Source organism: Ochlerotatus camptorhynchus, unplaced genomic scaffold (genome assembly GCF_037179485.1).
Source record: "Ochlerotatus camptorhynchus isolate MF236.1 unplaced genomic scaffold, CSIRO-AGI_Acam_v1.1 ptg000432l, whole genome shotgun sequence".
Classification (NCBI taxonomy): domain Eukaryota; kingdom Metazoa; phylum Arthropoda; class Insecta; order Diptera; family Culicidae; genus Ochlerotatus; species Ochlerotatus camptorhynchus.
In genome coordinates, this window is record NW_027040918.1 from 6,100,980 (window position 1) to 6,116,577 (window position 15,598).

General features: G+C 42.3%; 1 protein-coding gene across 1 annotated transcript in view; it reads left to right on the forward strand.

Annotated features, from left to right (window-relative positions):
• Positions 1–264: 264 nt before the first annotated feature.
• Sfmbt (Scm-related gene containing four mbt domains) overlaps positions 265–15,598 on the forward strand; it is a 37,350-nt gene continuing 22,016 nt past the window's right edge. The window contains exons 1-4 of the mRNA XM_065234202.1: positions 265–664; positions 11,481–11,638; positions 11,959–12,712; positions 12,918–13,410. Of these exons, the coding sequence (XP_065090274.1) occupies positions 658–664; positions 11,481–11,638; positions 11,959–12,712; positions 12,918–13,410 (1,412 nt within the window). The 5' untranslated portion in view covers positions 265–657. The remainder of the gene's footprint in view (positions 665–11,480; positions 11,639–11,958; positions 12,713–12,917; positions 13,411–15,598) is intronic.

A 15,598-nucleotide genomic window follows, 5' to 3' on the forward strand; every position in this document is an offset into this window, starting at 1 on the left:
GTTTTTAAACAGTTAAAATAATAATCTGTCTAACTTCAACTTCGATTTTCTCAAAATGGTGGATATGTTACATTGGTCTATTTGAAAAGTTACGCGAGAATTGCTACCCAACTATGGATCGTTCGAATTCGATTTCGAACTCCAAACCCCCGGCTGTACTCTCCGATCGGGCAACATTGGCGCGTTTCCCGACTAAAACACACGCACACCACCAAACGCAGTTGTTTCAGTTTTCGAACTATCAAACTGCTGCTTTTCTGCTCTTCTCGTTCGCTTTTCGTCCGTCAGTCAGTGTACAAAATCGGCCTCGCGCTTCGCACGTACCGTGTTTATAGGAAAAGAAAATACGTCTGCCGTCTGCTCCGCTGCTGTGGTTCTTGGGAAGGAAAGGAACCTTCCCCGCAGAACGAGAAGAAGAAGAAGACCTATAGTTGGAACGCGAGTCTCGCAGGAAGAAACAAAAAAAAAAGATCCCGTCGATTCGAAAACTCTTCTTGGTGCGTGTGTGTCTGCTTTTAGGAAATTATTGTTGTTTCCCCCGCGGGAGTGAATTTTGTGTGTGAATTTATTTCGGTGCAATTTTTGAGCAAAAGGACTCCTCTTCAGCGATCAGGGCAGCACCCGTTCCTGCCAGCTATGTGCAGCTAGTTGAATAATATGAACGGTGAGTTAGCAGCCCGGAATTTGTATGCGGTTTATTTGGGGCTCCTCTGCCGACGATTTTTTTTTTCACGGAACGACGGCGGTGGTGTGGTTTTCCGGATTGATGGATTTCGTCCCGTTTGGGGCGATTGGACCGGGTGAAAATAGACCGAATCCGAAAGAGCATAGCCCCGGCAGTGTTTTCCCGATGGAGGAGTAAACTTTCCTGCTGCGGTCGGAGGATTTTTCCCGTCCGGAAAATCGAAGCGCTAATTGATGGAAGGGGAAAGCATCATCACGCTTCTGTCGCTCCTCCTCCGTAGTTTCGCGTTCTCATCACTACTTTTTGCTGCTTGGTCTGCGCCGCTGTGTTGTGTGTTCCTTTATGTGTTTGTGGTGTTTTTCGTAGGGACTGGACGATTGCGACAGGTTTTTTTTTTCTTTTCTTTCTTTCCTGGTGGATTGAGAGGCTGCTGCCGTGCTTGGAATCCAGCAGGAAACGGAAGGATACCGTTTGCTGGCGGCCACCAGAAGCAACCATCAGTAGCACCGCGGTAGCGAGCAGAAATTGATTACTCCAGATCGGCAAAACAATTATCTTTTTACAATGTTTTGTATTATGTATTGATATGATTGTTTACAGAACATATTTCACGTAGGTTAGGAAAAGCAACAGCGACCGTTGCTGGATGTTACATTGTGCAACCCATGGTCATCAATAATTACGCAATGATCGATTAGCCGCCCTTTTTATTGTGTCGGATTATCTGCGTTTATGGGTAGTAAATTAGATAGTGTAGGTCTCTAAATGACATCCACTTTTCGCTAATGTCGAATCGAATTCCAAGAGAAACCTCTAGATAATTTTCGATAGAACTTTCCCTTGGATTTCTTCTCTGAATTATCTTCAAATTCCCATTCAAAGCTTTCTGGTTCTGGTCTGAAATATCTTGAAATTTTCTTAGGGATTATCTTAAACTCTCTTAAAATTCCCGGCAGCTCTTAGAATTGAAGTAATTCTCGATTACTTTTTCGAAGGGAAGTATCAGCTTTTGAAAACAATGCATTTGATCGTCGGGGAAAATTCCCCCTATCTGATGGTAGTATTAGCATGTGTAGGCGAGCTACCAGTTTCACCAAATCAACAACCAAATACATTGTTTACAAAAGCTGATACGTCCCTTCGAAAAAATAATCGAGAATTTCTGAACCTTCCGGTATTCTCTGAACGATGAGAACTTGCGGTTGCGAGAAAATTTTGGAACTCTTGAAAGTCCCTAAACATAATTCTACGGATACTTTCAGAACTCCTTCAGAAAAAAGGATTACAATGAGAAAAAATCCACTAGCACTTCAATGGAATTGGAGTTTGTTCTGACTGGAATTCCAAATTGATTTGTGAAATTCTAAGGAGAAACCGAGGGGGTGGGCGACTCTATCGAAAAAGCAGGGAAGACTTTGTTTTGCTGTCGTTGGAATGATTAGTGAACATTGAATTAAGATAAGATTTAATAAAGAATAAATTCTTATGAATGACATGACGGACAATCAACGCCGCAACTACGTTGATGAAAAAAAAAACTATTTGAAACAACCCTTACCACCAATGGAGGAACTGAAACAACGGCAACAGGAATCGCAAGTAGGATCCGGCAAGCAAGGTTGCAATTCGTCCCATAACTAGGTATCTTTCAATGAAATCCCTACCTAGTTCATGGTGGTTACTCAATCGGGAAAACAGGGAGCCGGGAATCGGAACCATTAGGGAAATGACCGGGAATTCGATTGCAATCTCAAAATATGTTTGTTTATATTTTGATCGAAGTCTGTTAACTTGTTAACAAGTTGTAGTTTTTCCTCTGTTTTTTATTTCAAGCTGAATATTGCATTAGGTCCTAAGTACCATTGATCGATTCTCTTCGTCGACTTTCTCTTTCACTAATAACTTGAGCACATAACCGTTTCTTTTTTATGCTTGATGTTGATCTTGTTGACAAGATGCTAGATAAAAGCTTCTTTTATCGATCTGTGTGCTGAAAATACCTGGGAATGTCTTTACATGGCCGTGGGAATAAAAATAGAAAGTGGACGAAGAGAATCTGTCAATGTTACTTAGGACCTAATGCAATGTTCAGCTTGATTTTCCTTAGCCTGGGATAGAAAAAAAAACAAAGTCCTTAGTATCAGGCATTTCAGTGTCTCATAGGGAAAGGAGGGGCATAGTAAGCTTCCTCTGGTTTAGTATTGGATTTCTTATGGTTTGAAACGAATTAATTGGTCAATAATTATGGTGATATTGAACTTACTGCCAATTCATTTAATTTGAACATTTAGAAGTTTGGAACTGGAGGGCGGGATGATTATTATGCCCCTCTTACCCCTTATTATTTATGTCCTGAGGTGGTTTGCCAATTAGACTTACATATAACTCCCCTTTGAAGAGTTTTCTTAGACCGAAATATTTTTTTTTTTTTTTGTTAACATGAAATCTTTCCAACTGTTTGAGGCTCCATAATTGTGCCCGGGGTCTTGAAAACTTAATTAAAACTTAAACTTAAATGTTTGAATTACCTAGATAATTTCAAGATTTATTTATATAAGATGTAATTCTTCATAGGATATCTAAAGAATTTTCTCTAAAATTTCCTTAGAATCACCCTAAGATGTCTTCAGAGTTGCTTTCAGGATTCCCCAGAATCATCTTATAATTCCTTCTGGCATTCTCGTGACGTCCGTAACAATCTTACTAATCTAGACTAACATTTGAAAGGGGTGGAAGAGCCATTATGTAAACAAACCTACAGCTCCTTTCTTCTCCACGGCACCCGAACCTTTAGTCAAGGAAGTCCATCATCACCCTGCTTTAGTTATCGTGATCGAAAATAATATTGTCCATGGTTTCACCAGCACTCCAAACGCTGTGTCATATGACTTCCGTAGAGCTGAACATCGCAGTATTGTCCATGTGCTGTCTAACCTGGATTGGGAGCATATTCTAGATCCTGTAGACGTCAACATTGCTGCACAAACCTTTTCTCACGTCTTGGCATATGTCATTGACAGACACGTTTCCAAAAAGATCATCCATATCGCGTCCCGTGGATGACGAAAGATCTTCGCTCGTTGAAAAGAGCTAAGAAGGCTGCTCTCAGAAGATTTACTAAACTCCGCACACTGCCGCTGAAATGCTACTATGTCAGACTCAACCACGAGTATAAGCGGTTAAGTCGTCTCTGTTTTCAACGCTATCAAAGGAGGATTCAACGGCGGCTAAAATCACACCCGAAATCCTTCTGGAACTTCGTAAATGAGCAACGCAGGGAAGTCGGCTTACCCTCTGCCATGATTTTTAATGGTGAAACTGCTGGCAATCAACAAGACATTTGCAACCTGTTCTCAGCCAAATTTGCTAGTGTGTTTGAAGACGAGCAACTCACCCGCCAATCTCATTACTTCCGCGGCCAGTAATGTTCCTTTGGTTAACCAAACACTCAGCATGGTCGAAGCCACTACGGATACGATTTCTAGAGCAGCATCTAAACTTAAGACTTCAGCTAAGACTGGACCCGATGTTATTCCGTCGATTATTCTTAAAAAGAACATCACTTGTCTTTTAGATCCACTGCGCCGCATATTCCAGCTCTCTCTTTCCAGCGGCATCTTTCCGTCTTGCTGGAAGACTGCAGATATGTTTCCTGTTCATAAAAAGGTAAGCAAACGCGACGTAAACAACTACCGGGGAATCACGTCGCTGAGTGCTGTATCAAAACTTTTTGAATTGGTTGTCATAGAGTCCCTAAATTCGCAATTCAAGCAATATCTAAGTATAGATCAACACGGATTCATAACTGGGCGTTCCACAACTACGAACCTGCTGTGCCTAACGTCTTACACCACAGACAGTTTGATTGCTCGGACCCAAACGGACGTTATCTACACAGATCTTACGGCAGCCTTCGATAAGCTGAACCACGAAATTGCGATCGCTAAGCTTGATAGGCTAGGGATCAGTGGAAATCTTTTGAGATGGTTTCGTTCATACCTCACGGAGCGGCAACTGACAGTAACTTTGGGTACTTTTCGCTCAGCAAGCTTCTGCGCAAAGTCCGGTATACCTCAGGGTAACCATCTGGGACCTTTGGTATTTCTCCTTTACAACGACGACGTTCACCATGTTATCACAAGGCCACGATTATCGTTTGCAGACGATCTGAAAGTTTGACATCTTTACTGACTGGTGTAGTCTAAACCGACTGGTGGTCAACCCAGTTAAGTGTACAATCATTACTTTCTCACGCAAGAAACAACCGATTATTTTCAACTACAAACTACTAGGCACAGCCTTACCTAACCTTACCTTACCTAACCTTACCTTACCTAAGGCCTTGTTGTCCTCTACTGTCTCCACTCTACTCGATTCATGGCCACACTTCGCCAGCCTCGTAGTCTGCAAAGGGTCCGCAGGTCGCCTTCTACTTGGTCGATCCACCTTGCCTGCTGCGCGCCTCTTGTTCTTGTTCCTGTTGGGTCGCTTTCTAGAACCATTTCACTTGGTCATCGTGCGGCATTCTTAAGACGTGCCCAGCCCACCGTATTCGCCCAATTTTTGCAATGTGGACGATGGATGGTTCTCCCAGCAGCTCGTGCAATCCGTGGTTCATTCGCCTCCTCCACGTTCCGTCATCCATCTCCACCGTAGATGGTACGCAACACCTTCCGTTCGAAAACACCAAGAGCGCGTTGGTTCTCCATGAGTATAGTCCAGATCCCGTGGCCGTAGAGGATCGCCGGTATAATCAGCGTCTGTAGATAGTCAACTTCATGCGGCGGCGAATTTTTTTTTACCGGAGCGTCCTCTGGAGCCCAATGCATAATGCGTCTTTGAATTTCTCTGCTGGTATCATTTTCGGCGGTCACCACCCAAATACAGGAACTCATCGACCACCTCGATTTCGCCACCGTTAATCTGAACTCGGGGTGGGAGACTAACATTGTCTTCCCTAGAATCTCTTTAACGGCGCCGGTGGTGTAGTGGTAAGCGTGATTACCTCTCACCCCAGTAGGCCTGGGTTCAATCCCAGTCGGCGACGCCGGGATGTTCTGAGGCATAACATCTCTGATCACGCCTTCCTTCGGATGGGAAGTAAAGCCGTTGATCCCCGGTTTATGAGTTGATGGGTCGATAGGTAGGGTCCAGGTGTGGGAGCTGCCTTCCTGGCACGTCGGTAGCATCGGGAACAAGATCGACGGAAAAAAACAAACCAAAGGAAAAAAATAGAACCTCTTTCTTTCATGTATTTTGTCTTTGATGCGTTGATGGCAAGTCCAATCCGCCTAGCTTCAGCCTTCAGTCTGATGTACGTTTCCGCCATCGTCTCAAAGTTCCGTGCCATGATGTCAATGTCATCGGCGAAGCCAAGAAGCTGGATGAAATTCCTCAAGATCGTGCCACTCGTGTCTATCCCTGCTCTTCTGATCACACCTTCTAACGCGATGTTGAACAGCAGACACGAAAGTCCATCACCTTGCCGTAACTTCCTTCGAGATTCAAAGCGACTCGACCAATCGCGTCAGTTTATCCGGAAATCCGTACTCGTGCATAATCTGCCATAGCTGATCTCGATCGATTGTGTCGTATGCGGATTTGAAATCGATGAACAAATGATGTGTGGGCACGTTGTATTCACGGCATTTCTGCAGAACCTGCCGAATCGCGAAAATTTGGTCCGTGGTAGCGCGGGCACCCATGAATCCCGCCTGGTATTGCCCCACGAACTCTCTTGCAAATGGTGACAGGCAGCGGCATAGAATTTGGGAGAGTGCCTTAAAGGCAGCGCTCAGCAGTGTGATCGCGCGGTAGTTGCAGCAATCCAACTGGTCGCCCTTTTTGTAGATTGGGCATACGACACCTTCCATCTACTCCTCCGGTAATATCTTCTCCTCCCATCGCAGCGCTCTAGCCAGTGCTTCACCACCGTATTTTAATAACTCACTTGGTAGTTGATCTACACCAGTTGTTTTGTGGTTCTTCAGCCGACCGATCTCCTCCTCAACTTCTTGAAGATCACGGACCGGTAGCCTGTCGTCTTCTGCATGTGCTCCAAGGTCTGTTGCTTCACCGTTTTCTGTTGCTTCACCGTTGAGGTGCTCGTCATAGTACTGCTTCCACCTCTCAATCACCTCACACTCGTTCGTGAGAAGGTTACCGTCCAAGTCCTTGCACATATCGGCTTGCGGCACGTAGCCTTTGCGCGAACTATTTAGCTTCTCGTAGAACTTCCGTGTGTCGTTTACGCGGTACAGATTTTCCATCGCCTCGCGATCTCGATCTTCCTGCTGACGCTTCTTCCTTCGGAAAACCGAGTTTTGTCTGTTCCGCGCTTGTCTGTATCGCTCCACATTCAATCTCGTGCGGTGTTGCAGCATTCTCGCCCGTGCTGCATTCTTCTCCTCTACTAACAGTTTGCATTCGCCGTCAAACCAGTCATTTCTTCGGTCCGGGATTGCAGTACCTAGTGCCGCTGCAGCAGTACTACCTATGGCTGAACGGATGTTACTCCAGCCATCTTCAAGAGAAGCTGCGCCAAGCTGCTCTTCCGTGGGTAGTGCAACTTCCAGCTGCTGCCCGTAGTCCTGGGCAACTCCGGCGTCCCGTAGTTGCTCAATGTTGGGTCGTGGCGTTCGACTTCGACGTGTGTTATGCACCGTCGAGAGTTTTGAGCGCATGCATACTGCAACTAGGTAGTGGTCCAAATCTATATTCGCACTACGGTACATGCGGACGTTGATAATGTCGGAGAAGAATTTCCCGTCGATTAGAACGTGATCAATTTGGTTTTCTGTGTGTTTGTCAGGTGGCTTTGTGGATATCCTTGCGATGGAAAAAGGTATTTTGAACTACCATATAAGGGGGCGACCCCGGCGTAGTGGTTAGCATCCATACCTCTCACGCTAAAGTCACGAGTTCAAATCTCACCCCCAGACAAGTCACGAATGACCCAAGAGCGTTCAAGTGACTATAACATAAAAAAAAACTACCATACCCCGAGAAGCTGCACAGTTCACGCATCATTGGCCGTTGTCGTTCGATGCGGCATGCAGGCTGTTTGGCCCGATTGCCGGTCTATACATTGCCTCCCGTCCTACCTGAGCGTTCATGTCGCCGATGATGATTTTGACGTCCCATTGCGAACAGCCATCGTGATCCAGCAGCGCATAGAACGCTTCTTTCTCGTCGTCGGGTCTCGCTTCGTGTGGGCAGTTGATGATGCTGTAGTTGAAGAAACGACCCTTAATCCTCAACTTGCACGGCTGCCAACCAATCACGCGTTGGCGCATCTTACCCAGCACTACAAAGCCGGCTCCCAGCTCGTTGGTGGTGCCACAGCTCTGGTAGAAAGTAGTCGCTCGATGCCCGTTTTTCCATACCTTTTGTCCCGTCCAGCAAAGTTCCTGCAGTGCTACGACTTCGAAGTTGCGAGGTTGAAGTTCGTCATAGACTAACCTATCGCAGCCCGGGAAGCCGAGCAGTTCCATGTTTCCAATCGTAGTCCTTATTTCGTCGCGTAGGTCTGTGTCGATTGTTCCGATCCGTATTTCTTTCTTCAGTATTCGCAAATTCATTTTTTTTCAGGGCGGCTTGTTGGGCTGCACCAACCCCCTGTCTTGCCGGGGGACCATCGTGCACAGCTCTGTTTAGAGTCCCACGCTGGCACTAGGACGGTGATCAGCCGCACCTTCATGGTGAACAGACGCTCGGGTTTGGTTTTACTTTGAATTCAATTCAGGGGTTTTTTTTAAATTCTACTCAAAACTATCTCAGGCTTTACATGAAACCTAAAATTCCTCAGAAATACCTTGAAAGCAGATTGCACTTGATGTTTTTCTCAAAGACATTTTTTCCAGAACTCCCTTGGAATAAGGTCCTTTGAAATTATAATATAATTCCATGAGCCTTTAAAACTGTGCAGGAAGTTTACTCCAGGTTCTTGAAAATTTCTTGAAGCATTATAGGTTTTAGGTCCAGAATTTCAAAAATATGTGGAAAATATACATTTTCCAGAACCAAAAAATAAAAACTTTTCAGTCCTTTGAATTTTTAAAATGTATTTGTTACTGAAGTTAAGTTCAATGTGTGAATGAAAATAACAAGGGAATTAAAAGTTTGTATTTTAAAATGCATCCTTTTCTTTAAAATATCTTTAGTAAGAAAATTGTTAAATTCTCTGAGACTTCCAGGTATTTTCAGGAAAATAAAATTCCCTGAGGATTCCCGGTTTTCCAGTTTTGACAGGTAGTAGTAATGCCGAGGGGTTTGGTCATAAACTTTCTATTGAATCTTTGGTTTTAAAGGTTCATATCGTACATAAGTGTTTATGAATAAGTCTAAAACATCAAACATTTATTTGGTGTGCCATCATTAGAACGACTAGTTTTCTTCTCTTCGGTCAGGTAGTATTTTTTTACAATTATAAGCCACTATTTGGTCACTTTCTTCAACATGGTAACCACAATCACTATTTTTGACAGCCGCTACCAGCCCTGATTCTGAGACCCTTCGGCCTAAACCTGTCCGATAATAGTAGTAAATCCCCAAATGCCAGACAATAATTTTATTGTTTCATTTATCGAACTGTCTGTTGAAAATAGCTATTGAGTTCTCCAAGCAGGATCTCACGAACACTACACTACTAATATAATTTTACACACACTAGCGTATACTGTCATGTGCACGGTAAGAATCAAACATGCATTTATGAGTAAAAGTGAACCCATTGTCAATAAAATTGGCACTGTTAATAAATGAGTAATTTATTATACCAATTACAGTATGCAAAAAAAGTTTATCCACCCCCTACCAATTTACATTTTTTGTTTGTTTTTCTGGTGAAAATCAGTTCAATTTTATGAGTGTTCCTCCATGATTTATCGCTTAGCTGGTGATATAGAACCACGCTTTTTGTACATCTGCACAATTCTAGCGACCGTATCTTTGTGAATCTGGACAATATCGGCAATATCACGGTAGCTTTTACCAGTTTTGTAACGTTCAATACTCAAATTTCGGATACTGATCGAAATTTGGTCTTTTTTGGGCATTTTGAAACAAATAACTTCCAATTTTGATCACAAAACTGAAATTTTGAGCACGAAAACTTCAAGAGCACTAAATGACAGATAGACACAATGTTTACATTCGATAAAGTTGCAGAATACACACTATAACTCTGTGAAACACACTTAAGTCATAGTATCCGTTTGGGGGTGGATAAACTTTTTTTGCGTAATTTTTTACCATTTTTCATAATTTATCACATGGAATCTCAAGAAAAGATATAAATGCCGTATTTTCAATGGCAATGTGATAAATAAACATAAATTGATAAATCATGGAGGAACACTCATAAAATTGAACTGATTTTCACCAGAAAAATAAAAAAAATATGTAAATTGGTAGGGGGTGGATAAACTTTTTTTGCATACTGTAAGTACTAACTGTTAGCTACTGTTAGCAGAAACTCATTGTTGTTAAAATAATTTACTCATTAATGAGAAAAGCCACATTTATTAAAAAGCGTACGGTTTGTTTTCGTTTTGTTGTTTATTTTTACTTTAAAATGACAGTTCTTACAGCAAACAAAAAAAATTCTCACAGCTAACAAAAAACTCACTAACACACGCAAATCTCACCAATACGAACCCGCCTGGAGAGGACTATACATGGCCGTGGGAATACAAAGAAGAAATCTACGAAGAGGACCTAATCCATTATTAAGCTTGAATTACTAACCTCGAGACTGATAAATCCACGAAGATTTGCCGCACTCTTCGCCCATCCGTAAATTTTGACAGTATTGGGTGGTTTGTTGCCATCTCTTTTACTCAGAGCCAAAATGATAGTAAGCAAAAAATGAGGTTAGGGACCTTAAAGTGTATGAAATTTCATCTGTCAAAATGAGTTTGTCAGCGACTTATGTATTTTCCTCGGATTAGCATTGTCACACTCACACACAGCACTCCAAAAAAACCGAGCGTGATAATCTCTATTGCCAAGAACATTCCGTACCAGTGCAAAGAAATCAATCTTATATTATATATTAAATTAATTGTATGCGTTAATATTTTCAGGAGTGTCTAAAAAATCGAAGTCAACATTAACATATCAAGAAAACTGTCAACTTTCCTCCTTTTTTATCTTTGTATAAGAGTGGTTACCCGAGCAAAGCTGAAGATCAAATTGAAATCAAAATTTGCTGTTATGATGTTACTTCTTTTGAATACTCCATTTGTCTCATTTTGGTTGACTTAACGGTTAACACAGCAAAAATGAGAGCAAAATGTTACACTGTTGAATCAAACTAATCCTGCTATCGATTAAATCAATTTGATTACTGATTTTGCATTCATGTTGTTTAACTGAATACGGGCTTGGTGTAAAAGGTTAGCATCCATGCTTCTCACGCTGAAAGACTTGAGCTCAAATCTCACATAAACAATAATCGTTAGTTCAACAACAGATGAACATAAATTAAATTTTAAACAAGACGTTAACTGAAGAACTTCAAGTTAAGTTGTTTTTATTTAAAAAGTCTTGACTGCATAATGAAATCACAATATGATATCAGACTTCTGTCGCGGGAATTGAAATCAAAATTAGTTTTCATTATGATAGGAACTGCAAACTTTAATATCGATATGCTTTCATTTTGTTAACCGACTTTGCTCGGGTAGTCTGCTTGATATGTTGTCTTCGAAAAGTGTAACTTCTTGATATGGAATTATACAAAACGAAATGTTTCACTAAATCTACTCCTTCGTTTCCGCTTTCACCCTTACAGTTTTCAACCACGTGATACCTAGTATGAATCCGCAAGAACTTAGTACTATGGTTTGGATGGGACAGTTCGCCTCGCCACTGGATGAAAACCTTGCCAATCTGTACGGGCAGCCAGTTCCAGCCGTTATGGACGACATGTCACAGCCAGCTCCCTCTATGGTACGTATCCTTAACCTTAAGATTTCCATCCCACAATTACCTTAGAAATAAAAAAAAACGAGGGTTTCATTTAGTACACTTTTCCATTCGCTTTTTACCTTCAAGTGCCTGCCTAAGTTTGCTTAGATTTTGATTTATTTTGTCTAATTTTGTTTTCCTTTTTTTCTCTTTTCTTTTTTGGTTTCGTTTTTCGCCCATTTTCGTCCGGAAATACCAACATTTCACTACACTTACACACATTCCGGTAAACAACCGTCTTGAATTTTTTTGAATGATAAAAAAACGATACCCCTGTGCTTGTGGATTGGCGAACTTCGTAGGATATGAACCCAGCGATTGGATCGTTGATCGGTGACTACAGTGGCCATGTGACGGCAATCCCAACGCCCACGGGTGGCCTCACGACGATGCCGAATCCCGATCTGGCCATCACTAATCCGGAACTGTTCAATCTCCAACAGCAGCAGTTGCAGCTGCAGCAACAACTGAGCCTAGGGAATTATAGCTTCCTGGAGCAGAGTGGACTAGCTGGTCAGTTATCTGGGGTGGCTGGCGGTTCCTGCGGTGTAGTTGGTGGCGATGGTGATGATTCGACCGGAGCCACGCGAATAATCGACGACGACGAGGAAGACGATCATCTCAACGATGAAGAGCATGCGATGGAAACGTACGAACACTACCAACGGATGGTGGAAGCTGGTAATGAGTACCTGACCGTCACTGGACAGGAGAACCTGCTCGGGTACAAACTGATGAACGAAGCTCAGCTGCTGCAGCCCCAGGGAAGCTTCCTGGACTATGATGGAGGTGCCAATGGGGACGGTTCGTCGAGTCCTATCCACGAAGGAATGAAGATGGGCGGAATGGTAGAACAGATGGCTGCGGTTGCCAATGCGATGGCGCCTGGAGCGTCGGGAAGAGGGCACGGGATGGGCGACACGAGTGGGCCATCGGTACGATTTACGAATAAAAAAATTAAACCTGTAAAACGACCCGGGCTGGTACTGAAGACACCGATTGCGTACAAGGGCGATATCGATCCGTCAGTGATACCGATCCAGCGTGATGGAATGGGTAGGTTTTGTTGTATATCCTTTTTTTTCGGGTGTTTGCTTCCGGCTTGAGTTCGAGGATTCTCCTCCTGATAGGGTGGGTTGTTAATCGATCCATACTGTAACTGTTCACAAGCACTTGATCACTGACGAGCTTTTCCCACATGCGAACGATTCCGTTTACTCTTGCTTTCCGCTTCTTCTTTTTTCTCATTTTTCTCGCACAGCCATTTGTGAAAAGTGTGGTGCAATAGGAGTGAAGCACTCGTTCTACACCAAGCAGCGTCGGTTCTGTAGCATGACCTGCGCCCGTTCCTTCGACGCGTTACGTTTGTACGGCAGTACCAACAGCAGCTCTTCATCGGCAACGCTGGCCAGCAGCAAAGCGACGATAGCCAGTCTGGAGGATAGCCTTCCCTCGCTGGCTACACCATCGGCACTACCTCCTGAGCAACTGATAGACGACTCGGCGGACGAAGAATCTTCCAATACGGCAGCGGCCAGTGGTGCCGCGAACGAAGTCGACATCGACAGCAAACATCTCCTACACCAGCAACTAGCTCTACAGCAGGCTCAACAACAACATCAGCAACATCAGCTACAGCAAATTCAACACCACCAACAACTACAACAGCAGCAGCAACAACAACAACAACAACAACAACAACAACAACAGCAAGTACAAAACATCAGCTATAGATTCAAGATGTCTCAAACTGGGTAGGTTCTCCGATGGGTTACAGTCCAAATCGACACTTAGATATTGATAAAAAAAAACCTCAGACTGGTACCTAATTTACAACGCATACGGTTACACGGAAAATTCGGGGATTTCTGGGATTATTTAGAAAACATTCGGGACTCTTATGCAACTCTCAGAGACAATTAGGGGTAACTTTGAATGATTTAATCCAGAAAGGGGGACGTATTTCAAGTCTCATGAAAATTTCAAGATAGGTTCAGTAGACATACCAAACTAAGTTGTGGTGTCTAAAGTTATCAGGGTTAGATCTTGTAATCCGAACACGATGCCTCCGGTAAAATGTGTAATGGCAAACTTGCAATGTTTGAAAAATTATAACTCTATAAATTTAAAATCTCAATTCAATTAAATAAATTTAAAATCTATTACATTTTACCGGAGGCATCGGGTTTGAAGTGTTAACAAGCAAGTCTAGCATACGCACTTTGAGGAAAATTCGAACGATTAAATCAAGCCGAATAATGGATAAGGTTCTAAGTAACAATTCTTTTCGTCGATTTCCTCTTCGTATCCCCACGGTCGTGTAAAGGCTCATCCAGCTATTTTCACAGTTGAAAAAAATATCTAGCACATAATACGACGAACATGACAAGAAATGGTTTTGAAGTCACGTTATTAACGAAAAAGAAAGTCGGAGAGAAAAAATGATCAATGTTACTTAGGATCTAATGCATTGTGCGGGTTGAAATTGGCAAACACGTCCTTTATGTAGAGCTACCTAGCTAGTTTCAGGCCAAAAGCGCTCTTTCTAGACGTATCGTAGTCATTGAGACTTTCCAGGTGATCTTTCCCTCTATACTTCCCGGATGGAAACTTACTGACTTTTCTAAATGTCCTGGAGGCTTTTTTGGAATTTCTTGAATCTTCCATGGGAGTCCTACCCTAGCGTTTTCCTTGAAGGTCCTAGTTAATTTTCTAGAAGTCCTAGAGATTTTACTGGAAAGTTTAATTATTTTTCTAGGTGTCCTCGTAGTCCTTCTTCATAACTATAATGTCTGCCTTGAACTTACCGTTCTTTAAGCACTTCCAGTTTGTTGTTAATTGAAAATTGTCTAGACCTAAACGGCCTCTATCTGACCGAGACTTGAACCCGCTGCCCTAAGCATAGTTTTTTGTCTAGCTGCTGAGCTAAGATAGGCCCATAGAAAGAACTTCTAGATGCTCGATTGGAATTCAAATTATACAGTTTTCAAACATCGACATCGAGTTCACGAGACTTCACTGGATGTCCTATAGCAGGCCTGCCCAACCTTTCTAAACATGATTTTTTATTGGTCGTATGTATGTTTGATAAACATGTTTAAATCTGCATTTTGTTTATTTCTCATTCATTCTGGGCTAAAATTCATAATGATGAATAAAATTAGGATATAATGCTATCACTGCTCCTAAGTAACAATTTTGGATTTATGAGGGTGCTGTAGACCATTACTTAGTAAAATGCTATAAAACCTCGATAAAAATTGTAATGTTACTTGGGCTGAGATCCAGAGACCACGTTTGGCAGCGCTGTCCTATAGTAAACTTTCTGGAACTCTCAGTAACTTTCCCGAGTGATCTGATTATTGCCTTTGAATTTATTGACTCTCTTGAACCTTGTTGCTTTAACGCAAGAAGTTCTAGAATAGTAACATCTTTGGGAGTTCTAGGAATCCTTTAGACTTACTAGGAAGTTCTTGTGGCACTTCTCTGGAAATTTTAATTTTAATTCCTGGATATCCTGACTGGAAGTCCTACCAGACTCATAACGAATATACGTTGTATCCTGGGGAACATGTAAAGGGTGTCCCACATCAAATTGCATCACGGAAAAAGCGCTGTAGAAAATTACATAGTTGACCGATCATTTTCAAACTTTCAGGCAATAAAATATAACCCATTAGTAAGCTTTTGGTCTATTTATTTCATTCAACTTCAATACATGTCATTCATGTTCCCGATCTACAAGAAAGGAGACAAGAGAAACGTCGAAAATTACCGAGGGATCACATCACTCAGTGATTACTCTAAAGTTTTCGAAATCATCGTCAACGACGCATTATTCTCTAGTTGCAGAAATTACATTTCTCCTGACCAACACGGTTTTTATCCCAAGAGATAAGTTTCAACAAATCTAGCTCCGTTCATTTCTTTATGTCTTCGAAG